The sequence below is a fragment of the Poromitra crassiceps genome, assembly GCF_964638095.1.
Source record: "Poromitra crassiceps genome assembly, chromosome: 1".
Lineage (NCBI taxonomy): Eukaryota > Metazoa > Chordata > Actinopteri > Beryciformes > Melamphaidae > Poromitra > Poromitra crassiceps.
Window position 1 is genome coordinate 37,505,048 of NC_139623.1, and position 27,007 is coordinate 37,532,054.

Genomic DNA, 27,007 nt, shown 5'->3' on the forward strand with positions numbered 1-27,007 from the left:
ACTAGTAACTACTATAGTATTTGTGTACGTTATTGTAAAGTGTTACCAGTCGCACGTATCCCCCAGATACGCCTCTGTAGCCACGCTCATCCAAATGTCAATAGTGAGTGCCATACTCTGTCTTCTTAACCTTGTTCTTCAACTTGAATTTGATGTCTTCATACTTTTCCTCTGTCATGTTCATGAAGTAGGTTCTTGATGGAAGCATGTACCTGGGATTGAAACTGGAAATCATTTTCTGGAAGCCTTCATCCTCCACCATGCATGGACAGTGGGAGCATGTCTGTAACAATCATGTTCAGAATGCTGTCTGTGAACTCGGCTGCTTCTGCTCAGTTGAACATGATTGAGCTTTCCATACGACGCTGTGATTTACTGAAAAATAAATCAAATAATTATTATTATTGTCGATACTTACTAGGCCTAAAATGATACTGTAAGTTCATATACAACTGGCTAATGTACATTTATACACCCTAGACCTGGTGACTGTCATATTTTGCTTTCCTCATCTATTTCGTAATGTGTGTGTGTGTGTGTGTGTGTGTGTGTGTGTGTGTGTGTGTGTGTAATAATAATAATAATGAATTGTATTTGTATAGCACACTTTCAAATCAAAACTGACATCCCAAGGTGCTTCACAAGAGAAAGTACACAGAATAAAAATAACAATAAAAAATAAAAAAAATAAAAATAAAATAAAAACACTTAAATAGAGGAATTTAAAAACAGGCCCTAGTCGAACGCAGCGTGAAAAAGGTGGGTCTTTAGGCTGCTTTTGAAGGCTGCAAGGGAGTCCGAGGCCCGGATGGATCCTGGGAGCAGATTCCACAGGCGTGGCCCCAGTGCACAAAAGGCACGATTTCCCATGGTTGAGAGCCTTGTGCGTGGGATTGCAAGCAGGTTTTGGCTGCCAGATCTGAGAGTCCGGGATGAGGTTTGGGGGGAGAGGAGGTCCCGGAGGTAGGTCGGCCCGAGGTGGTTGGTGGCCTTGTAGACGAGCAGGAGGGTTTTGTAGGTGATGCGCTGGTTTACTGGTAACCAATGGAGGGAGTGGAGGACTGGGGTGATGTGGTGACTTTTTTTTTTTTGACTGTGTGTGTGTGTGTGTACGGATTATACCGCGTCATTGGAAATAATCATGCCTAGCCTTGTTTGTTGCACAGCACTGATAACCAGCTGATGCTGAGCTAACATTAGCTGCTAACCTCAGGTGAGGTGCTTTATATTTCTCCTCACAAAAAGCCGCATCAAAAAACACTGCGTGAATGCAGCAACTAGCTGTCATATTGCTCAAGTAGCCTCGTCTTGCTTGGAAGCGTGTTGTGCTGCACAATGGCACAAAACACTGTTTCGCATGGACGCTTAATATAAGCATCCGAGTCTAAATATACAGTCTATGGTCTAAATGCCGTGTCTCTCCATCTCTCTGTCCTCGGCACGAGTGAGTCCACTCTATTACGCATGGAGAGAATTACAGCATATTGCATGCCTCGCGCAAACAGTGATTGCGAGACAGGAATCCGATTGGTTTGATTGATGTAACGCGCAGGCATTGCCTGGCCACACCTGTGAATAATTCTGGTAGGCTACTTAAGACCGCCCAAATCCCGTTTGCGCTGGCATTTTGGGGGCCAGATGATTTGGCATGGCTCTAATTTGCACCTGCGGCACATGCCGTGAACATTCCCACATCCCCGCCAAGAATTGCATCCCCACCATATTTCGGGGCTGTTTTAACTTAGAAAACAGGGAGGTCACGTCTACCCAGACAATTATATCACTTTTAAACAGTTACATTTCTGTATACTGTAAATCATTACAATATGCTCCCGTGAGGTGGGGATGCGTTTAGCTGCTGCCGGGCGGGAGGCAAAATTCGGCATAAAACTTGGACACTGGCGCAAGGCAGACTGCTATCTTCCCTGCCTTAAGGCACGAGCAAACAGGTGCACAAGTGCAAATAGGGGATATCGCCTGTACCAAGATAGGGCCCCTACTCTTCTACTTCAACAATTGTTTTGGAGAAATATAAGAAGCTTCTCTGGCAGAAAATGACTCTTCTCCTGACATCTTGTATTTGTTGTGACATTTCTAGTTACTAAACTAACTAACTAAACCTATTTGTCCTTAACAAGTTGAATGACAATCTTTTTCAGTCCGCTGATCAAAGTGAAGCTGATAAACGAGCTGAACGAGCGCGAGGCCGACCTGGGCGTGAAGGAGACGGTGTCCTGGCACACGGGATACAGCGACAGCGCCTGGGTGTTCGTAGGTCAGATGGCTCGTCACTGTTTTCATATGAAATGTTTTTCCTAGAGATGCGCCATATATTGGCAATCGTATTGGCTACTTGGCTAGTGAGGCTGGCAACTTCACCCCATAGAAAAAACAACCGTAAAAGCCCACTTGCTACAGTAACCGCAAAAACACATTTGTGTGGTTGCGGCCCTACCCTCCACTTAGCACTAGCAGTCTACAGGTAATAATAAATTATAATAATCGGTGCGATGCCAAAATAAGAGCAATGTTAATATCGGCTATCGGCTAGGAAACCGTTGCTGTTATTGCCAATAACCGAATAAACCGATATTTACTTATTTTTCAAATTGTGTACATAGTGCAAAAAACATGTAAACACTGTGAATTTGAAAAAGTAATGTCAAGTCAAGTCAAGTCAAGTTTATTTATATAGCCCTAATTCACAAGCATGTCTCAGAGGGCTTCACAGAAAGTATGTCTAGCTGATTCTAGCTAACACACAGTAACAAGAATATACAGAATAAAGATAACATTTGAACATTTGAAGAAAGCAGGAGAGTGGAGGAGGGAGGGAGAGGGAGGAGAGAGGAGAGGGGGGAGGTGGGGAGAAAATAGGAAATGTGGAGAGGTGGGAGGGCGCAGGGGAAGGAGAGTAGTGGGAATGTGAGAGAGGGGAGAGGACAGAGAGGAGGAGAGAACAGAGAAGGAGAGGTGGAAGGGTACAGGGGAGGTAGAGTAGAGGTAGGGTCTAGGGTGGAGGGAGGGAGGGAGGAGAGGGGGGAGGTGGGGAGAAAATAGGAAATGTGGAGGAGGAGAGAACAGGGGAGGAGAGATGAGGGTGCAGGGGAGGGAGAGCCAGGGTAGGGGTAGGGTCTAGGGTTGGGGGAGGGGAGGAGAGAACAGGGGAGGAGAGATGAGGGTGCAGGGGAGGGAGAGCCAGGGTAGGGGTAGGGTCTAGGGTTGGGGGAGGGGAGGGAGTAGGATACGGGCCCGGATTAGGGCGAGGGTGGGGAGAAATGGGAAATGTGGAGGAGGAGAGAACAGAGAAGGAGAGGGTGCAGGGGAGGGAGAGCAGGGGGAATGTGAGAGGGAGGAGAGGGCAGAGAGGAGGAGAGAACAGAGAAGGAGAGGTGGGAGGGCGCAGGGGAAGGAGAGCAGTGGGAATGTGAGAGAGGGGAGAGGACAGAGAGGAGGAGAGAACAGAGAAGGAGAGGTGGAAGGGTACAGGGGAGGTAGAGTAGAGGTAGGGTCTAGGGTGGAGGGAGGGAGTAGGATACGGGCCCGGATTAGGGCGAGGGTGGGGAGAAAATGGGAAATGTGGGGGAGGAGAGAACAGAGAAGGAGAGGTGGGAGGGTGCAGGGGAAGGAGAGCAGGGGGAATGTGAGAGAGGGGGGAGGACAGAGAGTAGAGGTGCAGGGGAAGGAGAGCAGGGGAAGAAGAGCAGGGGGAATGTGAGAGAGGGAGAAGGAGAGGGGGAGGACAGAGAGTAGAGGTGGGGTCTAGGGTGGAGGGAGGGAGTAGGATACGGGCCCGGATTAGGGCGAGGGTGGGAGGAAAATGGGAAATGTGGAGGAGGAGAGGACAGAGAAGGAGAGGTGGGAGGGTGCAGGGGAAGGAGAGCAGGGGGAATGTGAGAGAGGGGGGAGGACAGAGAGGCAGAGAAGGAGAGGTGGGAGGGTGCAGGGGAAGGAGAGCAGGGGGAATGTGAGAGAAGGGAGAGCAGGAAGTGGCAGGGATTCAGGAAAATAGGGGAGAAGAGGAGAAGGAGCAGAGGGGGGGGAGAATGAGGAGAGAGCAGGAGAAGGGAGGGGGGGGCGGTGGGATGTGGGGGAGGAAAGAGCATGGAAAGAGAGGAGAACAAGAAGGGGGAAGAAGGGAAGAAGCGGGGAAAGGGGGAAAGAGAGGGGGGGGGAGAAGATCAGACAACTGACTACTCTAAGCATTAACCAGAGCTAACTGGGACATAGTATCTAGCTAATCTACAGCCTAATCTGGCCTATCCTACCCTGCTCTAGTCTGATTTTAGCCTGAACACTAACAGGTCAGCCTTAGGCTGTAGCTAATCTATCGCCTACCTAAGCTGTTCTAAACCAACCGGCAGCCCTCGACCAGTGATGAAGAGCACCGATGCCCCCCGACCCGGCCCCCGCCCACATATGGGCGGGGGCCCATATGTTTAAAATATTTTTCCAAAATATTTGGAAAAGCCCATAAATCCTATATTTACCACATTGTTTCCTCTCTATATGAAAGATTTGGCCAATACCAATGCTGTTATTTTGCTCATCAAACTGATACTGATATATTAAAAAACAACGGCCGATACCGATATGATTGCCGATATATTGTCTAGGTTTGGGTTGATTTTTGATAATATCGAATATCATATTTCCCAAATATCGCAAAATAAAAATAAAATATATTAACTGTAACACTGTGTCTGTGTCTGCAGGAGGCTTTCCTACGAGCTGACTGAAGGAGACATCATCTGTGTCTTCTCCCAGTAAGAACCTCACTTTGTTTCATGTCCCTGGCAGGGCTTCACCAATGTGTTCTTATAGAGCAGTGATACTCAACTTGCGGCCCGCGGGCCGCATGTGTGGCCCGCGATGGAATTGCAAAAAACAGTGCACCTGAACGCAACATGCAAGATACCCGCTGAATAAGTGTCCAAATATTCATGTCATTCTGGCCAATACTCCACTTCTGTTAGGGTTAGGGTTAGTTTCAGTCTGGAATATGGAATATCTTTCAATAATCTATCTATGATTTAGCTGCTAAATTGTCAAATACCGCTGTCTGCTCGCTACCCAGGCACTTATGTATGTAGCCTACTTAACCTAACTAACTTAACCTAACTAACTATCCTGTGTGCACAACATTGTCAGACTAAACTCCGGCTGACACCCCAAAAACCTACAATCCGCTACAGAAAAATGTATATTGTTTGTTTATTAACTGGCCCTTGGCCTTCTATCATTTCACGAAAGTGGCCCCCAGGCAAAGCAAGTTGAGTATCTCTGTTATAGAGCAAGGTTCAAGGTTCAAGGTTACTTTATTTTGTCTCCCAAGGCAGAAATTTGTCTTGGACACAGACCAGCAGCATACATACACAGTACACATACACAGTACAGTACACTACAAAAACATTAACAATAAGGCACACAGTGACACGTACATCCCGTCACTCACCAACGTAATAAATAAAACACCTTAACCAACATACCAGTGCAAAAGAAGAAGCAGCAACACCTTTACTCCACCTCAGAACCTTCTACCCCTCTGTCTGCCTTCCGCAAGGAGTCCATTGAGGAGTGTAATTGACAGAGGGACAAAAGAATACTTATACCTATTATATTTCCACTTATGGACCCCATACCTCCTACCTGACGGCAGTAACCTATACTCTGGATGAAGTACATGAGAGGGGTCAGACACAATTTTCTTAGCCTGCCCAATGGTAGACTGCTCAAAGATGACGTGGGGAGTAATGGGAGGTGTAGGCATACCCATAATCTTCCCTGCCATTTTGACCAATCTAAGGATCTCAGTTTTATACTTTACCGTCAGGTTTCCAAACCAACTTGTGATACCATACCTTAAAATGGACTCTATGCTGGCTCTATAAAAGATCAGCATTATATTTCTGCATACACCAAAGAGTCTAAGCCTACGTAGAAAATGAAGGCGCTGGTGTATTCTTGCACATAGACTTGTCACATGAGGGTGTATTAGGGTATATTGAGGGTATACATGAGGGTATATTAGGTCCCTGGGTCACGTAATCTCTTCTCACGGGTTCTCTTATCACTGCTACGCTGACGACACTCAGCTTTTTCTCTCTTTTCCCCCTTCCGACACACAGATTGAAACACGTCTTGCCGCTTGCCTCAAAGACATCCTCTCCTGGATGACAGACCATCATCTCAAACTGAACCTCAGCAAAACTGAATTACTTTACATCCCCGGAAAAAACTGCCCCCTCACTGACCTCTCCATCACCATCGACAATACCACAGTTCTTCCCTCTCAATTCGTTAAAAACCTTGGTGTACTTATCGACAACCAGCTATCTAACTCACCCTCAATTACAGCCATTGCCCGCTCCTGTAGATTCTCTTTATACAACATCAGAAAAATCCGTAAGTTCCTCACCACCGAAGCAACACAACTCTTGGTCCAGGCTCTTGTCCTCCCCCGCCTGGACTATTGTAATGTCCTCCTGGCGGGGTTACCCGCATCTGCCATCCAGCCCCTCCAATTCATCCAAAACTCTGCTGCCCGTCTGATCTTCAACCTCCCTAAATTCTCCCATGTCACCCCTCTTTTCCGTCAACTTCATTGGCTCCCGGTCCTTGCACGCATCAAATTCAAGACCTTGGTTTTGGCCTTCAGGGCAGTCCACCGATCAGCCCCCCTTTATTTACAATCCCTCGTCACCTTCCAAACACCTCACCGCTCCCTCCGCTCCTTCACCTCCACCGCTCGCCTAGCCCCTCCATCACTTCTTACGCCTGGTAGTCGTCTGACCCGTTCCCGCCTGTTCTCCGCTCTGGCTCCACAATGGTGGAATGAGCTTCCCCCTTCGGTAATGTTGGCCGAAACACTTCCTATTTTCCGCCGGAGGCTAAAAACCCACCTCTTTGGACTACACCTGGGTCCTCCTTAAGGGTTAATGCTATTGTTACATTTCACATTTCACTGCTTCATTTGTTGTTTTTAACTTATCTTAATGTTTACATTTGACTCTTACATATGTTTCTCTTTTTAATTTGTTCTTATCTGATATGTTTATTAATTGTAATTGTGTAACCTGTAAGTCGCTTTGGATAAAAGCGTCTGCTAAATGAAATAAAGTAAAGTAAAGTAAAGGTGCCAGCTCATTTCACCATCAATCTGGACTCCTAGATATTTGTAGGAGGTGACCTGTTTTATGTCATGACCATGTATATTAATCAGGGTGTGGTCACCTATAGACCGGGGATCCACCACAATCTCCTCTGTTTTCCTTACATTAATTTGTAGGTGATGTTCATCACACCATCCTACAAACCTGTCCACTCCAGTTATATGGCTACTGATGTTTCCTTCACCTGTGAGTAGACTAAGGATAACAGTGTCATCAGAGAATTTGACCACATACTGATTGGGTTGTGAGCTGACACAATCATTTGTGTATAAAGTGAACATCAGGGACGAACTAACTGTCCCCTGGGAGGCCCCTGTACTGCTCACTGTCTCATCAGAGAGTGACGAGTTAAATCTCACCTGTTGTGGCCTGTTTGAAAGAAATGAAAAGTACCACTTAATTATAAAAGGATTCACCTCCAGCCTAGCCAACTTTCCTAGGAGGACATCTGGATGGATTGTATTAAAAGCGGAGCTAAAATCCACAAACAGAAGCCTTGACCAAGTTTGGCCCGCCCCCGTTTCTTTTGGCCCACCATGGATTTGACAAAAAAATTAAAATGCGGCTAATATTACTACATTTCGGAGGATGTGACAGGCACATTTTGTAAGTTAGCATGAAACTAGAAGAACCAAGGAATCAATTGCTACCAACCATCGTCAAACCTAGCATGTATCGGGCTAAATAGCACTCCAAAATTAGGCAAGATTTTGGCAAGGGAAAAAATTTGCATAGCCATTTTCAAAGGAGTCCCTTGACCTCACTTCAAGATATCTGAATGAGAATGGGTTCTATGGGTAGGGCTAGGGTTACGCACCTTGAGTTGCATGCACTTTCTGTCAGAAATGTATCTTTCCCTTTTAAAATGTTTAAAGTCGAGCTGTACCCAAAAATGACTTTTCTTTTCTTTTAGTTCAAATACCTGGGTATTCAAGGGACCTATTTAATAATGTATGCCAAAAAAAATCTGATTTCTTTAGTTTTTCACACTTTTAGGATAATTTTCTCTTCCAAATGAAGGAGAAAATGGCGCCTAGTGCCTGTCATCTGACAGAATTTCTAGCCCATAAACTAACTACTAACTTTGCCAATTGTATGTAACATACACAATAAAGCAAACGGTAATGCCTAAGAATGCAAAGAAATGTAACTGGCTCGTTAAAACTCGCATTTGAGGAATATTGTATTTACCGCAATAGCGTTAATGGCGTGTGCCTGAGAGCCTGGTTTTCTGGGGTCGCCCCTCGGAGATTCCAGGTGGGCGGGCAGCACCCATGCATCGGATTGTCCGCTCGTTCCAGCAGCTCCTTCCAGCTGTCTGCCTGGTACTCTGCGGATCCCACTTGCGTAGCACGACAACACGCTGAATCCCACTCGATTTGGGGGCGGAACACGCCAGGATTGGCCAATGCCAAAGCCAGTCCCCAGAATTGTCAAATCAAATCATCGACACGCTATATCGTCCGCCTCTCAACCCTGTCATCTCAGATAAGATTTGTTTTCAATCTCCGACCCTCACCTATTTGCATTCCGTTGGGTTAATTTCGACTTTAAGCCTTTTCCCCCAATCAACTCTAAAGCTAACTCTAATAATTTGTTTTAAATAAAACCAGCAATGTTTATATTTCTATTATTAAAAAATATATATATTTTACATTTAGAATGTAAATTGTCTATAAAATATAATACACTTTAATGTAATGTAATTTCACATAACATCAACATTTACTTTTGGCCCACAGCCCTCCATCCAGTTTAATTTTTGGCCCTTCATAGGAAAGAATTGGGGCACCTCTGTTATAGAGCATGAGACATGATAAGCAATCAAAGCTTACATAGCATCGTCAGAGTCATATACTACCACAGGGGTGCCTACACTTTTTTGCCTTGCGAGCTACTTTTAAAATGACCAGCTCTACGTGATCTACCAAGGCCCCTCTGCTCAGGTGTGCTCCTCCACTCAGGTGTGCTCCTCCACTCAGGTGTGCTCCATGAGTAGCTAACAAATGGAGCTTTCCATGGTGCTGAACCTGTGTTGATTCATTGTATCTACTAATTAGCCATTTAGTCGCCCTTAAAGTCGAACTGAACCTGTTCGTTACGTGCATAATGAGTCCGTTTCAGACTGAAAACATAGTTTGTCTAAGATGACAGGTTGAGAGGCGGGTCATAGTATCATGTCGATGATTTTATTTGACAATTCTGGGGACTTGATTGGGCTTTGGCCAATCCTGGCGTGTTCCGCCTCCAAATCGAGCGGGAATCAGTGTGTTGTGGCGCTCCCCTCGGGAAGAGCCTTTTGACGGGAGGCTGAGTGGCTGAGTGGAGCTCAGCGACCCGCAGGCAGCCAGCTGCCTTCGTGTTGCCGAGCGGAGAGTGCAGCACGTCGGCCTGGAATCTCCGAAGTGTGACCCCTGACAACCAAGCTCTCGGATGCGCGTGCCATTAACGCTGCTATAACGATACGATATCCCTGGAATTGCATTCTTAGAGATTATAGTTTTTGTTTTTTATCCATGTTTCTAACAATTGGCCAAGTTAGTAGTTAGTTTATGGGATAGGAATTCTGCCAGATGACAGGCACTAGGCGCCATTTTCGACTCCATTTGGAAAAGAAAATGATCCAGAAATGAAGATTTGATTGACAGCTGCATGTCGTGATATGATTGGTTGAAATCGGGTAGAAATTTGATAGTACTGGGTGACGTCAGCAAACTGTAAATTACTGTTATCAATGAAATCTTGAAAAACAAACTTTTATTTTGTTTTTTGTTTTATTTTGCATACATTATTAAATAGGTGCACTGCATACCCAGGTATTTGAACTAAAAGAAAAGAAAAGTCATTCTTGGGTTCAGCTCGACTTTAATAAAAAAAATCTGGATCCGTTAGGTCACCCGCATGCTCCTTACACTTCGTGAAACATTCAGCGCAATCACACGTAAAATGGCATAGCTGTGGCCGAACACAATTTCTGCTCACTCACACACACAGACAGAGACTTTGCATTCTTATTATATTATAGGGTTATCCATATCATTTCTTATCTTATCTTAGGTACGGAGAGATCGTCAACATCAACCTGGTGCGAGACAAGAAGACGGGCAAGTCCAAAGGCTTCTGCTTCATCTGCTATGAGGACCAGAGGAGCACCGTGCTCGCCGTGGACAACTTCAATGGCATCAAGGTACCGGAGACAGGACTGCGTGCTGCCACTAGAGGGTGACACAGGAGTGGGTTTTCACTCTTCTCCCATCCCACTCCTACAAAACGTTAGGGGTCTAGGACCCCAAACATATTTTTTTGGAGGGGTCACGGCTCAAAAAGGTTGAGAACCACTGTGCTACACTACTCAAGAAGATGTAATTAAACTAGTGCCCCGCTACGTTTTGCGATATCACTGCCAAACAATAGCCATGGTAACTCAAATAAGTTGGAGTTACGTTACTCCAAGATATAATATGCTATCGCTACACAAGTAAGCTCTGTTATCTTGTTATATTTCTCACTGCAACAAATTGCATTCGGCAGATTTTCAACTCACGCTTATATCAGACCTACCGTATCTCCACACTTGCATGTCTCCACATGAAACTGCACACAACAAGGTTTGTGGATTATCTTGAATAACCAGGTCATGATTTCTGGAAAGAGACATTGCTGTTGATTGAGTTTTTCAAATGTATGTTTTTGTCACTTTGACCACAAGCCGAGTGCCATTCAGTTCCATTGTATTTGAGAGAAGGCAGAAATCTCTAGTGCTGATATCTCCAAAACTCGGACAACTAACACAAAATGATCTAGGTGGATAAATAGCACCACAGGTGAGAGGGAAAATATGTATTTTTGGATTTTAGGGTGAGCTGTCCCTTTAAGGTGATCATTTGGGGTCTTCTCATACATGAGAACAATGGATTTTTTTTTTAAATACGGTAATTTGTTTTTCTTCTTTTTACTTACAAACTGACAAAAATCGGCCAACCAGATACAGCAGCGCTACTTGGTACATGTCTGTCTGTATATGGAGAGATGGCAGCGTCTCTGTCTGTCTATGTGAGACCGCTGTGTTTGAAGCAGCTGGAGGCCTAACTTAATGTATGGACTTTTAAAGTCAATAACATTCAGTAAATAGAGAAGCTGTCTGATTCATTACTTTATATGTACTGTATTCATGTAATAAATATCCAAATGTCAATATGGTAATCTGCATGAGAAAAAATCATTTTTATAATGATGATCCGCTTATAGTGATCCAATTGACCCGTCCCATCACTATAAGACGAGTTCACTGTATATAAGTGCCATGTATTATTATTATTATTATTATTATTATTATTTTTATTATTATTATTATTATTATTATTATCATCCTGAATCCATTCATGTCTCCTCCTGTGTGCCAGATCAAAGGGCAGATCATCCGTGTGGACCATGTGAAGAACTACCATCCTCCTAAAGACTCGGAGGACATGGATGATGTCACCAAGCGTCTGAGGGAGGAGGGCTGTGCCCCCCGCCCCCCCTCTGAGGAGGAGGAGGAGGAGGAGCAGTACCTCATCCCCGTCAACAAGAACAAGAAAGGTCAGGGGCCGCTTGCGCAAAGCACTTGAAGTTAAGATGTTCCTTAAAGTCCGAGTTAATGTTTCCTGAAAATAAAATTGGTTGCGCAAAGCACCCTTAAGTCTTCTCCTTAAAGCCCCCCTCCAGTCAGTTTTTCATTAACTCATTAGCTGTTTTCCCACATGCGTACCGGAAAATTACCTGTAAGTCAATATCGGACATTTCCCTGAATTTCCCTTCACACCTTCACGCTCGCATATGGGAATCTAGCAGCGAAATTGCCTGTATGTTGGGGGGCGGGGGGAGGGGGGAGCTTATTTGGGGGTTCGGCAAAACTCGAAATAAGTTCGCTTGTCAGTTGTCACACAATAAATCACACTCATTTGACTTAAGAGCAGCGTCAAGCCGCCAGCGTAATAAACACAGACGATTTGCCCCCTCCCCTCTCTGCTCGAGAGCAGCAGCCACACAGGACAGACACAGCGAGAATGGCAGAGGCTTGTATGTATGTAGAGAAAGAAAATGCACGAAGCGAAATGTGGAAGTAGTTTGCTTTGATGTGCGCGAATGATTAGATGATGCACTTTGAAGAAGTTGGGATCCGTGTCTGAGAGAAATAGTTGCTGGTTCGATGTTTATCCGTTTACCTGAGTCGTATTGAAGCACTTTTTACAGACTGGCTTCGTTTGATGTGTCCGGGCTTGCCTTCGCCTTCGGAAATCAGCACGCCCACACATGAAGCTGACATAGGCTACCGCTCTTATTATCACAAGATCATTTCGCCAGTTTGCTTTAATGTGCGCGAATGATTAGATTATGCCTGCTGGAACATTAAGCAACTGTGTAGGCTACACCTTGCCCATGAGAGAAGGACCAGTGTCGCGGAAAATGACTGGACCCGTTTCCCACTTGAGTCCACTTAAGAGCATACCGCTCTTCTGACTGGCTCGAAACTGGTCAAATGTCCGCGACGACGGGGTCGCGCTTATACCGGAAAACAACTTTCCCACATGCAGGCATTAGACCACGTTCCGGTCATTTAGCGGTACAAAGCGCATGTGGGAAAACGGGAATTGAGTGCCAGCCACTTTTGGAGAACGGACGCTCCCAGTGCCAGAGTTTCAGAGCGTTTTCAGTGATTTCTCGAGGCCCACAGAATATTGTGTGATATTACTATGTAAACACCGAACACGCACAAAGAACGATGAGACTCTATTGTATCAGCAGCAAAAAAAAGTTTATTGATATAATTTTCCCTTCTTTAGTTATCAGCCGGAGAAGAGGTCAAAAACAGCAAAAACATGCCTTTCCATCTAGGAGCTGAGATATTGAGCCTTTTGTGAAATTAAGCATTTCAAGCAAATCACTGACTCTGAAACTAATATTTTCTGACCTGAAACATCTGAACAGTAATTTCCTTCAATATAACAGCACCCCCACCCCCCTCTACTGCAAACTCCTCCTCCGTGGGTGTGTCTCTGGTGGCTTTGCTTGCTCTGCTGCTTGTCAGGCGAGTCTCTGCTGCTTGCGGATCCACGTTCGGATGGCCGCCGCTCGTCGGGGGAGTCTGGATCGGGCTCGCTCGTTTCTGGGGTTTCGGTTGTGAGCTGGGATGAAGCTGCGTCCAATTCTGGGCTTTCTGCTGCACGTTTCAAAGTGTGCTGCACCCAGAGTCTATTTTCAGAGCCCCCCACCGTTGTGCGCCGGCTCCCAGCGCGACAGCGAAAAGCCATTCTCATGAGAATGGTTTCATCATGGCTTTTTCTGCTGTTTTTACTCAACTTTCTCTAATCTGGAGAGCACTGTCGCCACCTAATGGGTCGGTAAAATAGGTTATACACGTTCAACATGCCCCAAAATTTTACAGGAGATGTATTAGGCATTGATCCACGTCCCACCGTCAAAAAACGCAATTGACGACAATCGTCGTCATTGGCACTCTACGTCACTAATCGAATTGACGACGATTGTCGTCATTGGCACTCAATGAGTTAATCTCTCGAGACAGACTTTCGACTTGCATCGAAAATGTATCCGCAAGCTCCGTGAAAAGCCGAATAACAGAGCTTGTAGGGTGCAGGCTCACATCCTGCTTTACCCAATCAAAATGGAGTGGACGTGACCGACAGTCAACCGAGTCGTGTAGTAAAACTGATCATTTTCAGTGTGTAGCAAAGAGCTAGCGTTGTTGTTATTGTTGTTTCACAACGGCGGAGGAATTTGAGGGACGCACGCAGGGAGCAGAAAGGAAATCCATAAGTGGTCAGAGCCGGTCGGTCTACCACGTGAGACTAGGTCGGAGCCAATGGCAGAGCTTGCAGGGAGCGGAAACGGATTTTCTTCTGCTGCCGACGGAGCAGAAATCTCTGCCGGAGCCCCTTGAGTTCTGGTTATTCGGCCATTCAAACGAGCCTGCCCCCAGAGGTTAGAGAAAAAAATACTTTTTTTTACCGTTGGGTTCCCAGATTGGTTTTTCATTAACGACCCCTCTCATCCACTGTTCAGTCAATTTGGACTTTTACCATCAGGGAAGCGTTACAGAGAGAAGTCCCAGATGCTGTCAAGACCATAAATAAAACTAGCATGCGGTAGATAGATACTGCATAGGGTGATGCTTTATTACTTTTTTTTTTAACTTTGCTGCGGTTTTTGGCACAGTATTTTTTATTTTTATTGAACAGGTCGTAGACCTATGATTTGCAAATTTGCCCTGTGCTGTGAGGTGTACTCTTATGTATGGGCATGTATTTGAATGTGGATGAATGTGTAGTGTTTCCTCTAGGATTTCAGCAGCGGTGGTGGGGTCCCGGTTGGAATCCCATCCAGCAGCCCTACAGCCAAAACAATTTCCCCCCTATAATTTTGGTGATTTATTATACATAATATATGCAACAGTGAAGTTCCCTTTTAGATGTGGTTGTTTTCATTTAGTTATGGTTATGTAATGTTACAAAAAATATGCAAAATATAAAATTTGCCACATATTGGATGAGTAAATGAGGTTTCTCCATATTTTGTGTAAAGCCAGAGAGTATGGAATACATAGGGAGAAGAGAACGGAATTTATCGAGTATGGAGTTGATTAAAATAATAACGACGACAACAACAATAATGTAAAAACTACCTTAATTTGTGCTTCACAGAGATGACGTCACACCAGCGTCAGTCACGTTTTAGCCTCAAACACACTGAAAGCATCTGACACTCGTGTTTTAAAGTCCATCTGTTGTTTTAAATGGCCGAACACGCACTAGAGGCGTTATGAGACACAAGACTGTCTGAACAAAGAGAGAGAGAATCTTCTTCTGGATGAGGACTCAACTTATTTTGGTAAAGACTGTTTGGTTTGGTTTTTTGTAATAGGCCCTAATAATTTGGCATACGATATTGTTAGCTATATTAATACTGTGACATTATTCAATCTCTTGTAAGGGCAGGCCAGGCATGTGTGTTCCACCTACATGTGGATTCACGTTCATGTTCAGTAGGCTAACTCCAGACTCGGACTGGGGTAATGGGGACTTGACTCTGGGGACTTTAGTTTGCCTGTAGCAAACTGTGACTGTTAATATAATTAACGTTGTGACTGTTAATGTAATTAACGTTTGGAAATGTATGTTTCAAAGTGTATAGGTCGTTTTACATGAACAGCTTCTTATGGGTTGAGGTGATGTCTCGTTATAGACACTGGGTTAGCTGGCTGGGGGCGTGGTCAGGGTGGGGTAAATCCCCCGTTCTATCCAATGAGCAAAGTTAGAATTTAGCTGCTAGCCCAGCACAGGCAGACACGATCGGGGATTTAACCCCCGCAGTAAACGCACATCTTTACAGACATCTTGTGTTCTGCTCTAGAATCCCCAATACTGTAGTGTAGAGCCGCAGCACCATCCTTTTGTGAGTCAGCCCATTGAGATATATGGGCGGTTTTACCCCACTCGCGCAACAGCCGTATAACATGCCAGCCGATATAACATTTTGTGGGCGTTCCCACACATGCCGACTGTCTCTATGCTAACGAGCTACTGCTCTTATTGGCTGGCCATTCTGGAAGGCCTGCCCTCCTCTTAGCACTGATTGGTCGATTTCAAATACTCCAGTGTCTACATAGAAACTGGAGAAAAATCTGACTGGCTCGTACAAGGGATGCATGTTTTATAGTTGGTGACTTTAGGGAAACGGCATAGTAACAGTAATAGTTTTTTTTTACTGGGATTACTTCACACCTCCAAGAACCAAAATCACCAGAAATACTAAAAGAATGGCCTAATCCTGGGATCCCCCTCCTTAACAATCTGATCATATGTGGTTAGTGCCGTGTTGGTATCTGAACATTGAAAACCAGCCAAATCTGCACATAACACATCTACTGGGAAGAGATGCCGAAGTGAATTGTTTGTATTTGTTGATTAAAATGACTTTTGTAGTAAATCAAACTGTCTTGACCTGGTGGTGTATAAATATGTTTTATTATTAAACTGTGTCACATGGTACAAGAGACAACACAAAGAAACGACATACCGTAATAACCATGAAACAGACTAGTATTTACACCTCCGGCTCAGCTGCACCTTGTGAACCTGCTCAACAGGAATTCAACCTTTAGTCATTTTCATGTTTTCCTCTTTTCAAATGTATATTATTGCTCTTGTTTCTGCTCTCTTATGCCGTTTCATATTTATCATGTGTTGCTTTTGCTCATATTTATGTCCTGTGGAACCCCCTGGCCTAAGAATTTCACACAACTATACTTGTGCAACCGGAGTGACAATAAAGATCTTGAATTTTCCATGTCAACATAAAGCTTTATGAACACACAAGCCCTGTTCGAAATCATTCCCTATTGCAGAAATAGTGGACTATATAGTGTGTTCACCATTTTGTACTTGTGTTTGAATTCTCAACTGTTAATTTGATTCCCTATACTGTATAGTCCACTATAAAATGCCCACAACACACTGCAATTTCTAGTGAACAGCAAATGTACCCTACATTTTCTCCCATCTACCACAATGCAATGTGGTCATGTTTACCAAGAGTGAGGTAGTGTCCAAAACTCATTTGATCATTCCCCATATAGTTCACTATATGATAAACACTACATGGGGAATAGTGAATGAGTGAACCATTCCGTTCACGGCTATAGTTAACGTCTTGTTAATAACCTGCATGCTAACAGCGTTTCCTCTCACAGGTTATTACATGACTATTGTATGCTTATGACCTCTGACCTCTCAAGCTTGTTCCTATTGGCTGTCTGTAATATTGATCTTTACTTATCAGAGGTTCCCAAACTAAGGACATCATGATCATACCCACATTGTGGAGCGGTTTCTGCTCAAAACACCATGATTCCCTATGGAAGATTTCCTATGGAAGGGAGTGGACTTCTCCTGCACAGAATCAAACTGTTCACTCACACAGCTGCTTTCTATTAATCTGCTTAGTTTTGTCATTTTAGATTAAAATACTAATTAACCCTATAATATTATACTATTACTAATTAATTAATCCATTGTTGAAAAAGTGAGAGGCCTGTCTTAGGGTCTCCATGCCTGACAGATCTCTCGGTTTCTTCCTTGTTCTTGTCCTCTCAGCTTTGTAAAGTAAAGATGGTGGCCGAGCTGCGTCTGGCAGGCGGACACGCACAATATGAATATTAACAACACAAATCAACAGTTTAGAAAATTACCTCCAAAATCTCTGTACAAGTGGGCAACCGCAAAACACAAATACATTTCAAAATTAGCACAAGGAATAAATCTAGCATTTATTCCCCTCCCCCTTTTTTTAATAGTGATTTCCGCATCATTTGCAATATTTTGAAACATTGTGTAGAAAGTGGGAGCTGAACAGTAGGACAGATGGCAGCGTTTCCTCTGGGTGTAGTTCAGTCGAAAGAAAATAGTTCCTACATGAAATTGCTCACGTCTGTGGATTATCTTGAATAACCGCGTCATGATTTCTGGAGACATCGCTGTTGAGTTTTTCAAATGTATTTTTTGGCGCTTTGAGCACCACAAACCGAGTGTTATCGAATTCCATTGTATTGCAGAGAAGGCAGACTGATCTGATATCTCCAAAACTCAGACCAAAACGATCTAGATGGATAAATACCACTACAGGTGAGAGGAAAAATGCCTCATTTGGATTTTAGGGTGAAGTGCCCCGGTCTGAGGGTCTACTGTGGGGGCTCAACAAGGAAATTAAATTAAATTAAATTGACATGTTTCTGCTGGAGGGAGCGGAAGAAACGCTGCCACGGTCTGAGGGATTCAACATGTCCTCCAACTCATACGCTCCATGAGGTCATAACACAGCAACACCTGGAATACGACCATGCACGTATGCTACATATCCAGCAACTCATACGACCAACGGCGTTGTATCACTCCAATACGATCGCACATCTGCTAGACTAGCGCCCCTCAGTGGCAGAGAAAAAGTACTACGCAACTTCCGCCCAAGCAAGATGAAAAGGTGACTTTTCTAAAAAAAAAAAAAAACAACTTTAGGATTAGGGTGTGGGTTAGTGGTACAGACGGCAACAAACCGGTAGCTGAGCGCCCCAGGTTCAAATCCCGCACGCCTCGATCGCACATCTGCTAGACTAGTGCCCCTCAGTGGCAGAGAAAAAGTACTACGCGACTTCCGCCCAAGCAAGATGAAAAGGCGACTTTTCTAAAAAAACAAAAAACAACTTTAGGATTAGGGTGTGGGTTAGTGGTACAGACAGCAACAAACCGGTAGCTGAGTGCTTATGACAGGTGGCTGTCAAGCCAGCAGCCCCAGGTTCAAATCCTGCACGCCTCGAGGTTATATTTTCACCAAACTGTTATTCTGTTATTCACACGACCGCTAGAGGACACTTAATGTTGAAACGTGATTTCAGGTCGTATTCGGCTGCTTGTGGGTTGTATCCAGTTGGAGGGCAGGCTGGGAGGGATTGAAGGTTAATCCAGTGGGTCTCTTTTTCACATCAGGACCCTAAACTGACACAAATTAGACCACAGACCCCCCCCCATCTGTTAAGATTTTGTCCCAGGGTCCCCCATCTAATAACACTTTTGCTTTTAGATGTTTTATTACAGAACGTGTATGAAACCCATGACCAAAACAGTCATACTGTACATTGTCATTGTGTTATTTATGGATGGAATTATAGTGAAAATAAATGATTCTCTTTTTTGCTGGGGACCCTCTGGAACCCCCTGGGGGGCCCTGGACCCCACTTTGAGAACCACTGGGTTAGAGGGTGTGAGGGTTAGTGGTGGGACCACGGCGGGGCAGAGGTATCTGGTGAAGTGTGTTTCCTCCTGGTCAGTGAGGCTGTGCTGCTGCTACACAGGTCAGAGACCAGACGCACTTCATCCCCACACTGACGGGGCAATCAGTGCCACCGCAGGGAAGACCACACTCCACCATGCCGCTGTGGCTTTTAAACAGCAAAAAGTCTTTTTTATAGCAAGCTCTGCAAAAAGAGCCACTATGGAGTCCATTTGCTTTCCCTGGGCAAAGTTTCAGTGAAAAAACTACAAATTGGATGGTGTGAGGTGCAGAGGACCTGAAGCTCGGCGGTAGAAAAGTAAGGCCTCGGTGGCTGACAGACTGCAGGAGGGGCATCTGAGGACCGGCCTCCATTTGACTGCTTTAATCTGAGATTAGAGGTCTGGGGATTAACGGGATTCCACAGCACAGCCTGTTTCACCAGAGGTGCAGCAGAGCCAAACTATAACCTCCAAAATATGACATCTAAGCTGGTAGGCTACTGTATGTGCAAACCAGAGAGGATGCTTCATAACCAGTGGTGGAGCTGCGATTAATGGATTAGTTTCAATTATTAAATTGATTAATTGGTTTCTGTAATTTTTATAGAAAATAAATCTCTAATTCCAGCTTCTTCATGTGAATATTTTCTGGGTTCTGTTTCTATGATATATGGATTATATTTCTATTTAACTGAATATTTTTGGGTTGTGGACAAAACAAGACATCTGAGGACGTTATCTTGGATTTTGGGAAACACTGATCGACATTTTTCACCATTTTCTGACATTTTATAGACCAAACAACTAATCAATTAATGGAGAAAATAATCGACGATGAAAATAATGGTTGGTTGCAGCCCTAAGGAGGCAGTATTTCTGACATGAGGAACTACAGCCCATAAACAGGCTGCTGCTGTGGGTCACTTATTCACTTTCCCTGGGTCAGGGATTTGAACCAGCAACCTTCCAGTCAACCCTCAAGCGCTCCAACAGCACAGAGGAGAGAGCACAACCTTTTTCTGGATGGATTCGTCACCGCAAATCCCCCTTTTCTTCTTTTGTGCCGCTGTAGAATATCTGAATATTCACTGTTGATTACTACAGAATATTTCAGAGCCCAAAAATTGGTATTGGGGCGAGCCCTACAGAGCTCGCTCACTTGTTGTACGTTAATAAGAGGTATCATTCATCGACATTAAGAGCACGTCAGCTGACAGCGTTTGTTGTTTTGTTCATAGTACATAAGCCAGAGCTCGCTGAATGCTAGGAAGAGGTGTGAGGCATCTCTCTCTGCTCATGACAAACACACACATCATCACACAGTGGCGAGCGTTCTGCCGCCATTGAGCCGTTTGATGTATCTCATCTCTTGACTCCGGCACCGAGACAGAAGAAGCAGGTGCCCGCTCAAAGCTTCTGCTCCTTTCTGCACTAATGACTTCCGTCGCTCCCGTGGGTCGAGCCGCGCGCCAACATGGCGGCACAGTTCCAGTTCCAGTTCAGGCGTCTGGAGCCAGGTCCCCAGAGAAGAGGACAACCGGCCCTTGATGTATGACCACTCCTCTGTCACGTCGCACGACTGCACGTGTGGTGTGTGTGAAGTCCGTCTAACATCTGTGTAACCCTGCGAGGCAGCTGCGAGATCACTATCACATGAAAAAATCCATCTCGCCACGCTCCAATCGATTGGTTTGAATCTGAAACAATCAGCATCCTATGAAGCAGCTAGAAGGCGGGCTTTGGTGTGACGGCAGCGAGAAGCGAGCCTGTGATAGACAGACGGTTCATCCAATCACCTGCCAGGTATTTTTTGAAAGTGCCGGCCCTTTGAAACGGTTTCCCGAGCGACTCGTTCCCACACGGTTATGTGAAAACATGCCATCTTGGCAGGTTAAGTATCTGTCTGTGTACCGCGCCAAAGTCCCTCAACACATGGAGATGGTGACGTTGATGCCCAGGTTGCCGTTGTCGGCGAAGAGGTGGGCGATGGACGTGTCAAACACCAGACAGTCGCTGGTCATGATGGCGGCCGCAACGCCGTCGTGGATGGAGCGGGGCGTGGCCTCCCAGGTGAGCCGGCGCCGGTTGCCGTTGAGCTCCAGGCGGTAGGCGAAGTTCTCGGCCTGTGAAGAAGAATCATCTGTCATGTCTACTAAATTCATGTAGTTTAAAACAATTCAGTACTATGTAGTTCAAATAGAGAGCCAAAGTGAACGTCACTTCCTGCTTTTCTCCCTGTACCAGCGTGTGAAAAATATGAATGGTGGTGAACGGAGCAATACGCTACGTTTTTGATCCCTTTTGAATTGTACCACGGGAGTACACACGTCATGTTTGTCAATGTAAATATAACTCTGCAAGTCGAGAAAGTCGCAGTTTGTGGTAAAACGAACTATGGCACTATAAGTTATAAATTAGAAAGACTACGCACAACCAGTCGCGTACAGTAAGGGACGTCTCTCCCGCCAGTCCATTGTTGTTGATGGTGTGACGTATAATGTGCGACATGAGATGTAGTTGATTCACAAAACTAAAGCTTAGGTTTCAGTTTCAGGACAAACTGAGACTTTCTTGACATGCATAGTTATCTTTTAAATTGACCAAATGTAACATGTGTACCCCGTGGCACAATTCAGGATCAAAAAAGTATGTCTGTCTCCGTTCACCACCGTTGTATTTTTTCTGATGCTGGTACAGGGAGAAAGGCAGGAAGTGTGTCCATGTTGCCCAAGAAAGTTTATGTTTCACATAGAGCTGCAACGATTAATCAATTCGTCGATCAACAGAAACCTATTTTGATAATCGTTTTGAGTAATTTCTTAAGAAAAAAAGTCACAATTCTCTGATTCCAACTCCTTAATGTGAATATTTTCTGGTTTCTTTACTCCTCTATGACAGTAAACTGAATATCTTTTAGTTGTGGACAAAACAAGATATTTGAGGACGTCATCTTGGGCTTTGGGGAAACACCGATCAATATTTTTCACCATTTTCTGATATTTTATAGACTAAACAACTAATCCATTAATCAAGGAAATAATTGACAGAGTAATTGATAACGGACATGCACCTTTCCTCTGTCACAGACTTTGAAGGATTCGTCTTTTTTGCATTTTGAAGAATTTCGCTAAACTCTGATCAAAAGAAACATTTTATTTGGGTGGACATTCTTTCATTTAAACCTCAACCCTAAAAGAACCCTTTTTTTTTTAAGTATAGCAGGTGGTCATTTCTCCATCACCTGCTTGCGTGTGCCGATGAGAAGGACCACAGCGAAGAACTGCTGATGGCCCTCAAACTTCTCCTGCTTCTCCAGAACCAGCATGAAGCTGTGGCTGAAGCACGACTGCATCATCACCCAGTCCACCGCGCCAGGCAGGTTAATGTCCGTCGCCAGGAAGACTATGTCCTCCCCCTGAGACAGACAGAGAAATAGAGGGAGAGAGAGACAAACAGTGGGGGGGAGAGAGAGATCTACGGTCTCTAAATGAAGTTTTACGGTATAGGACATCACTCTGTAACTCTTGTATGTATTTGTATTCTGTTTTTTGTTTATGTAAAGCGCTACGTCTGCGACCCGATCCCAGATAAGCAGTTGAAGATGGATAGACGGTCTTTTAGTACTTAGAAAAGTGCTATATACGTCTATTACTATCAATAATAATCATCATCATCCTCATCATCATAACAACAATTAGTTATTATTATTATTATCATTATTATGTGTTTACTTTGTAACCCTCTAACCCTAATCCAGGTTATTTGGTAGTATTTTTCAATCTTTGCCAGAAAGGAATTAAAGGCCCCGACTACTGTCCCAAATTATAGGCTGGTTGTATTCAATTGTTGAAGCAAATAACAGCCCTAACCCTAACCTAAATAACAGCCCAAGCTATTCATTGGATTTTTATGGTATATTTAAGCAATAGCTCACGACAGGCCGTGGACACCTAAGGGTTGTGCTCGTGAAAACACCCTTAGGTGTGGTATAATAAGCATATCACGGCCTGAAGTGAGCTATTGCTTTTATAAAACGGTTACAAAGTATGGCAATGTGAAAGGAATAAACAACTCCAATTGAAAAATGGCTGAGGCTCCCTGCACAACCAACGCAGATGATGCTGAACGTAACGTCAGCCAGACAGGCTTGGTGACAAGCAGCTAGGAGTGTGAAGCCGTGTTGCCAGATACTGCTGATGGTTTCCAGCACAAAGAGTTCAAAAGTTCAAAATGCACACAAAAGCGCCCAAGGAACTGCACATCTATGGAAATTTATCTGGCAACCCTGGTGTGAAATGCGGCTCGTCTGCATGAAGACAGCGCCTCGTCCAGGCGGCTCGGGAGCGCGATCTGTGTTTTACAATGAGCGGAGGTGCGGGCCTGATTTCACTATAACTTGATATCAAGTGGCGGGCCATATGAAATAGTTTTAGGGGCCGTGTCTGGCCCGGGGGCAGTGAGACCCCTGGCGTAAACCATTGCAGGATTAATCCCCCTTTATAAATTGAAAATATGCGGGAATTTCCAAAAAGATGCGCGAATCTCGCAATCCCGCGCCAAATTTTAAGCCCTGTCACTGATGATGTCACAGTGGGATTTATGACATCACTGATGATGTCACAGTGGGATTTATGACATCACTTGGATTTATGACATCACTGATTATGTCACAGTGGATTTATGACATCACTGATTATGTCACAGTGGGATTTATGACATCACTGATGATGTCACAGTGGGATTTATGACATCACGGATGATGTCACAGTAGGATTTATGACATCCCAGTGGGACAACCACAGTGGGACAGAGCTCCAGCTCCCATTTATATACTGATGATGATGATGATGATGATGATGGTGACACGGGTTGCTTAGGAGTTCCAGTTTGCGGGGCTAGCAGGCTACCATTTCTTTTCACAGATGCAGAGTGTTTCGGGGGTTGCGGCTCTAGCTGTGGTATACGCTAAATATACCCCAGCTGTGAACCAATCAAATTGCTTGATTTGAGAGAGCAGTTTTATAAAGAAGTCAATGCTCCAACCTAGGGCTGGGTTAAAAAATGTGATTTCTCCTACAAATTGATATTCATTTGAAGGAACTGATATCGATTGATAAATGCCGATAACGATCTTTCTTTTTTCTTTTAGTGGTGCAATACAACATAACAACAACAAAAAGACAGTACAGTGCAGCAGTTTATATTGAGTTGGGAGGTTAGCTAGTGTGTAATGTAATGTGACATGAATGATTAGGTGAGATAACAACAGGTGAGGTTTATAACAGGGGCAGTTACTGAGTAATGAGAATGAATGAGAGGTAGGGGGAGTAATAAATGGTTATGATGGTGATAGCGGTGATGAGAATGTAGATGCATTTATTATTGTGTGGGGTTATGAGTTGGCAGTGCAGGGGCCTGTCTAGTGCCCGGCAGGTGCCAGGTCCACCCGCAGGCCAGGTCAACACACACGGGCGGGACAGTAAAGGTAAAGGTAAAGTCCCACTGATTGTCACACACCTGAGTGTGCGAAATTTGTTCTCCGCATTTGACTCATCCCCTGGGGGAGCGGTGAGCGGCAGCGTGCGCTGCGCTCGGGAATCATATGGTGATCTAACCCCCCAATTCCAACCCTTTGATGCTGAGTGCCAAGCAGGGAGGCAAATGGGTCCCATTTTTATAGTCTTTGGTATGACTCGGCCGGGGATCGAACTCACAACCTCCCAGTCTCAGGGCAGACACTCAAACCACAAGGCCACTGAGCTGGTGGGCACAGCAGGGGGGCACGCCCGCACGACCCAGAGGCAGAAAATGAGAGCAGACGACGGGCAATCACGACAAGGAAGGACAGAAAAGGTTTGTTCACAGGTCAAGCTCCAAGGACGGCAACTGCAGGCAGGACAGCGTGATCCTGCCTGGAGGTGCACTCATAAGTTAATTTTGTTATTTTTGGGGAGAGCGAAAAGAGTGAAGGTGTTTTGTGGGGGATGCCGCAGTGGATCACCCCCAGACCCCCCACCCGGGATCACTCCCAAGCTCATAGGAGGGAGCCCGTCTGTTGTAGATTGGCAAACAGCCCGATCCCTGTTCCTCCCTGCAACGCTGCACCGCTCAAAACCCCCATCACCTGGTCAAGTTCCCGCCTCCGAGCCAGGCAGCCACACCCCACTGCTGACCCGCCCCCGCCCTTATATGTATATGTGTGTGTATGTGTATATATATATATATATATATATATATATATATACACTGTATATATATATATATATATATATATATATATATATACTGTAAGAGCCATGAATTGATTTATGGAGAATTATAATGACTTGAGAAAATTGATTATTGTGCTTGTTTATATTTTGGTTATGTTGTTTGTTTGTTATTCCATTATGGCAGTGATTGATAGAGGTAATTGGGTCAAATGAATGGGGGCGGTGATATCCATCTACTCAGTTGATTTATGCACCTGTTCACCTGTTGCTGGGGAGGAAAGAGGGGAGTGAGTAGGTCGCTGTAATTTTTGTTGACCGCAATTTAGTTTCTGATCGCTGTGATTACTTTGATATACTTTCCTGTACGTTGTATTGAGTTTATTAATTTTTCTTTGTAATAAAACTTCAAAACGTATTTTTTGATCTCAGCGAATTATTTTTGTTTAGCGCGTCAATTCACCTACCAACAAGACCTACCTCAGCCTCTCAGCGGCTTTTTGCTTTTGTGCAGTGCCGCTACATATACACTGTATATATATATGCACTGTGTATATATATATATATATATATATATACACTGTATATATATGAATGAATATATACTGTATATATATATATATACATATATATATATATATATAAATTTCCTGTTCTACTGTACTGCTTATGATGACGCTAGGGAAGTACTCTTTAGTAAAATGTCCTCCATTTATGCTGACTTCTTTGAATTGGACGATTATGTGAAACTTAAAAAAAAGGAACCTTCCCCACAGTAGGGCTGTGAATCTTCACTGGCCTCACGATTCGATTACGATTCAGAGGGCTACGATTCGATAACGATTATCGATGCATCTCGATGCATCTTAAATCGATGCATCACTTTTTTTCCCGAATACATGATTTTTTTTCTCACTTTATTTTTTCTCACTGTGTGGCTACATTTAAAATAAAAGTGCATTTAGAATTGCATTGTATTATGATCCATAATTAAAATAAACAACTGCATGTACTTCCATTATATTTTATTTGATTATATAAAAAAAATAAAAATAAAAAATAATAATTAATAATCGATTTTTGACATTTGTGAATCGATGCAGAATCGTGCAGGTCTGCATCGCGATGCATCTTATAATCGATTATTTTTGACACCCCTACCCCACAGCAGAGTTTATTTGTAAAGCTTGGGAGAAAAGACAAAACTCTTTGTTTAGTAATTGAGTAGTAATTAGTAATTAGTAATTGTATTGCTCTGTATTGCTGTCTGAGCAGAACACTGTCCTACAACCTGTTTTATTTAATTGTACCACTGTACATGTGTCAATGTTGTAATATTATTGTTTTTTTATTGTGTGTCTTGGAAACCCGTTTGGGTTGGGCACGACGAGTGCATGACACCTTAATAAATAAATCAATCAATCAAAAATATATACATATACTAATTATATATATATATATATATATATATATATATATATATATATATATATATATATATATATATATACTGTATATATATATAGTTTGTAGCGCAACGAGATCTGGTATACACCTGTTAAAGGGCATGGTGCAGGTTGGAGACCACATTGCATTAATATTAGGGGTGGGGGAAAAAAATCGATTCACCTAAGTATCGCAATTTTTAATGTCACGATTTTTTGAATCGATCTTTTATTCCAGAATCGCTAATCGCAAAAAAAACGTTTTTTTTTTTTTTTTTGGGTGCTTGCAGTCAGGCCACTCACTGAACAGCAGGCCAGGCGCTGCCTACTGGTTTACTAGTGGTTTTATTACTTTA

At 44.0% G+C, this 27,007-nt stretch overlaps 2 protein-coding genes across 2 annotated transcripts in view; one reads left to right on the forward strand and one right to left on the reverse strand.

Moving 5' to 3' along the window:
- Nucleotides 1-932: 932 nt before the first annotated feature.
- On the forward strand, nt 933-11,782 carry LOC310782754 (RNA-binding motif protein, X-linked 2-like; the record flags this gene model as incomplete). Its single annotated transcript, XM_083643490.1, is given in 6 exon segments — nt 933-937; nt 2,160-2,275; nt 4,716-4,721; nt 4,724-4,766; nt 10,230-10,359; nt 11,576-11,782. Coding segments are annotated over 6 exon segments (507 nt in total).
- A 4,406-nt stretch (nt 11,783-16,188) lies between these two features.
- siah2l (seven in absentia homolog 2-like) overlaps nt 16,189-27,007 on the reverse strand; it is a 63,949-nt gene continuing 53,130 nt past the window's right edge. The window contains exons 3-4 of the mRNA XM_083645269.1: nt 22,239-22,412; nt 16,189-21,120 (exon numbers count right to left, since the gene is read on the reverse strand). Coding sequence (XP_083501395.1) covers nt 20,923-21,120; nt 22,239-22,412 — 372 coding nt within the window. The 3' untranslated portion in view covers nt 16,189-20,922. The remainder of the gene's footprint in view (nt 21,121-22,238; nt 22,413-27,007) is intronic.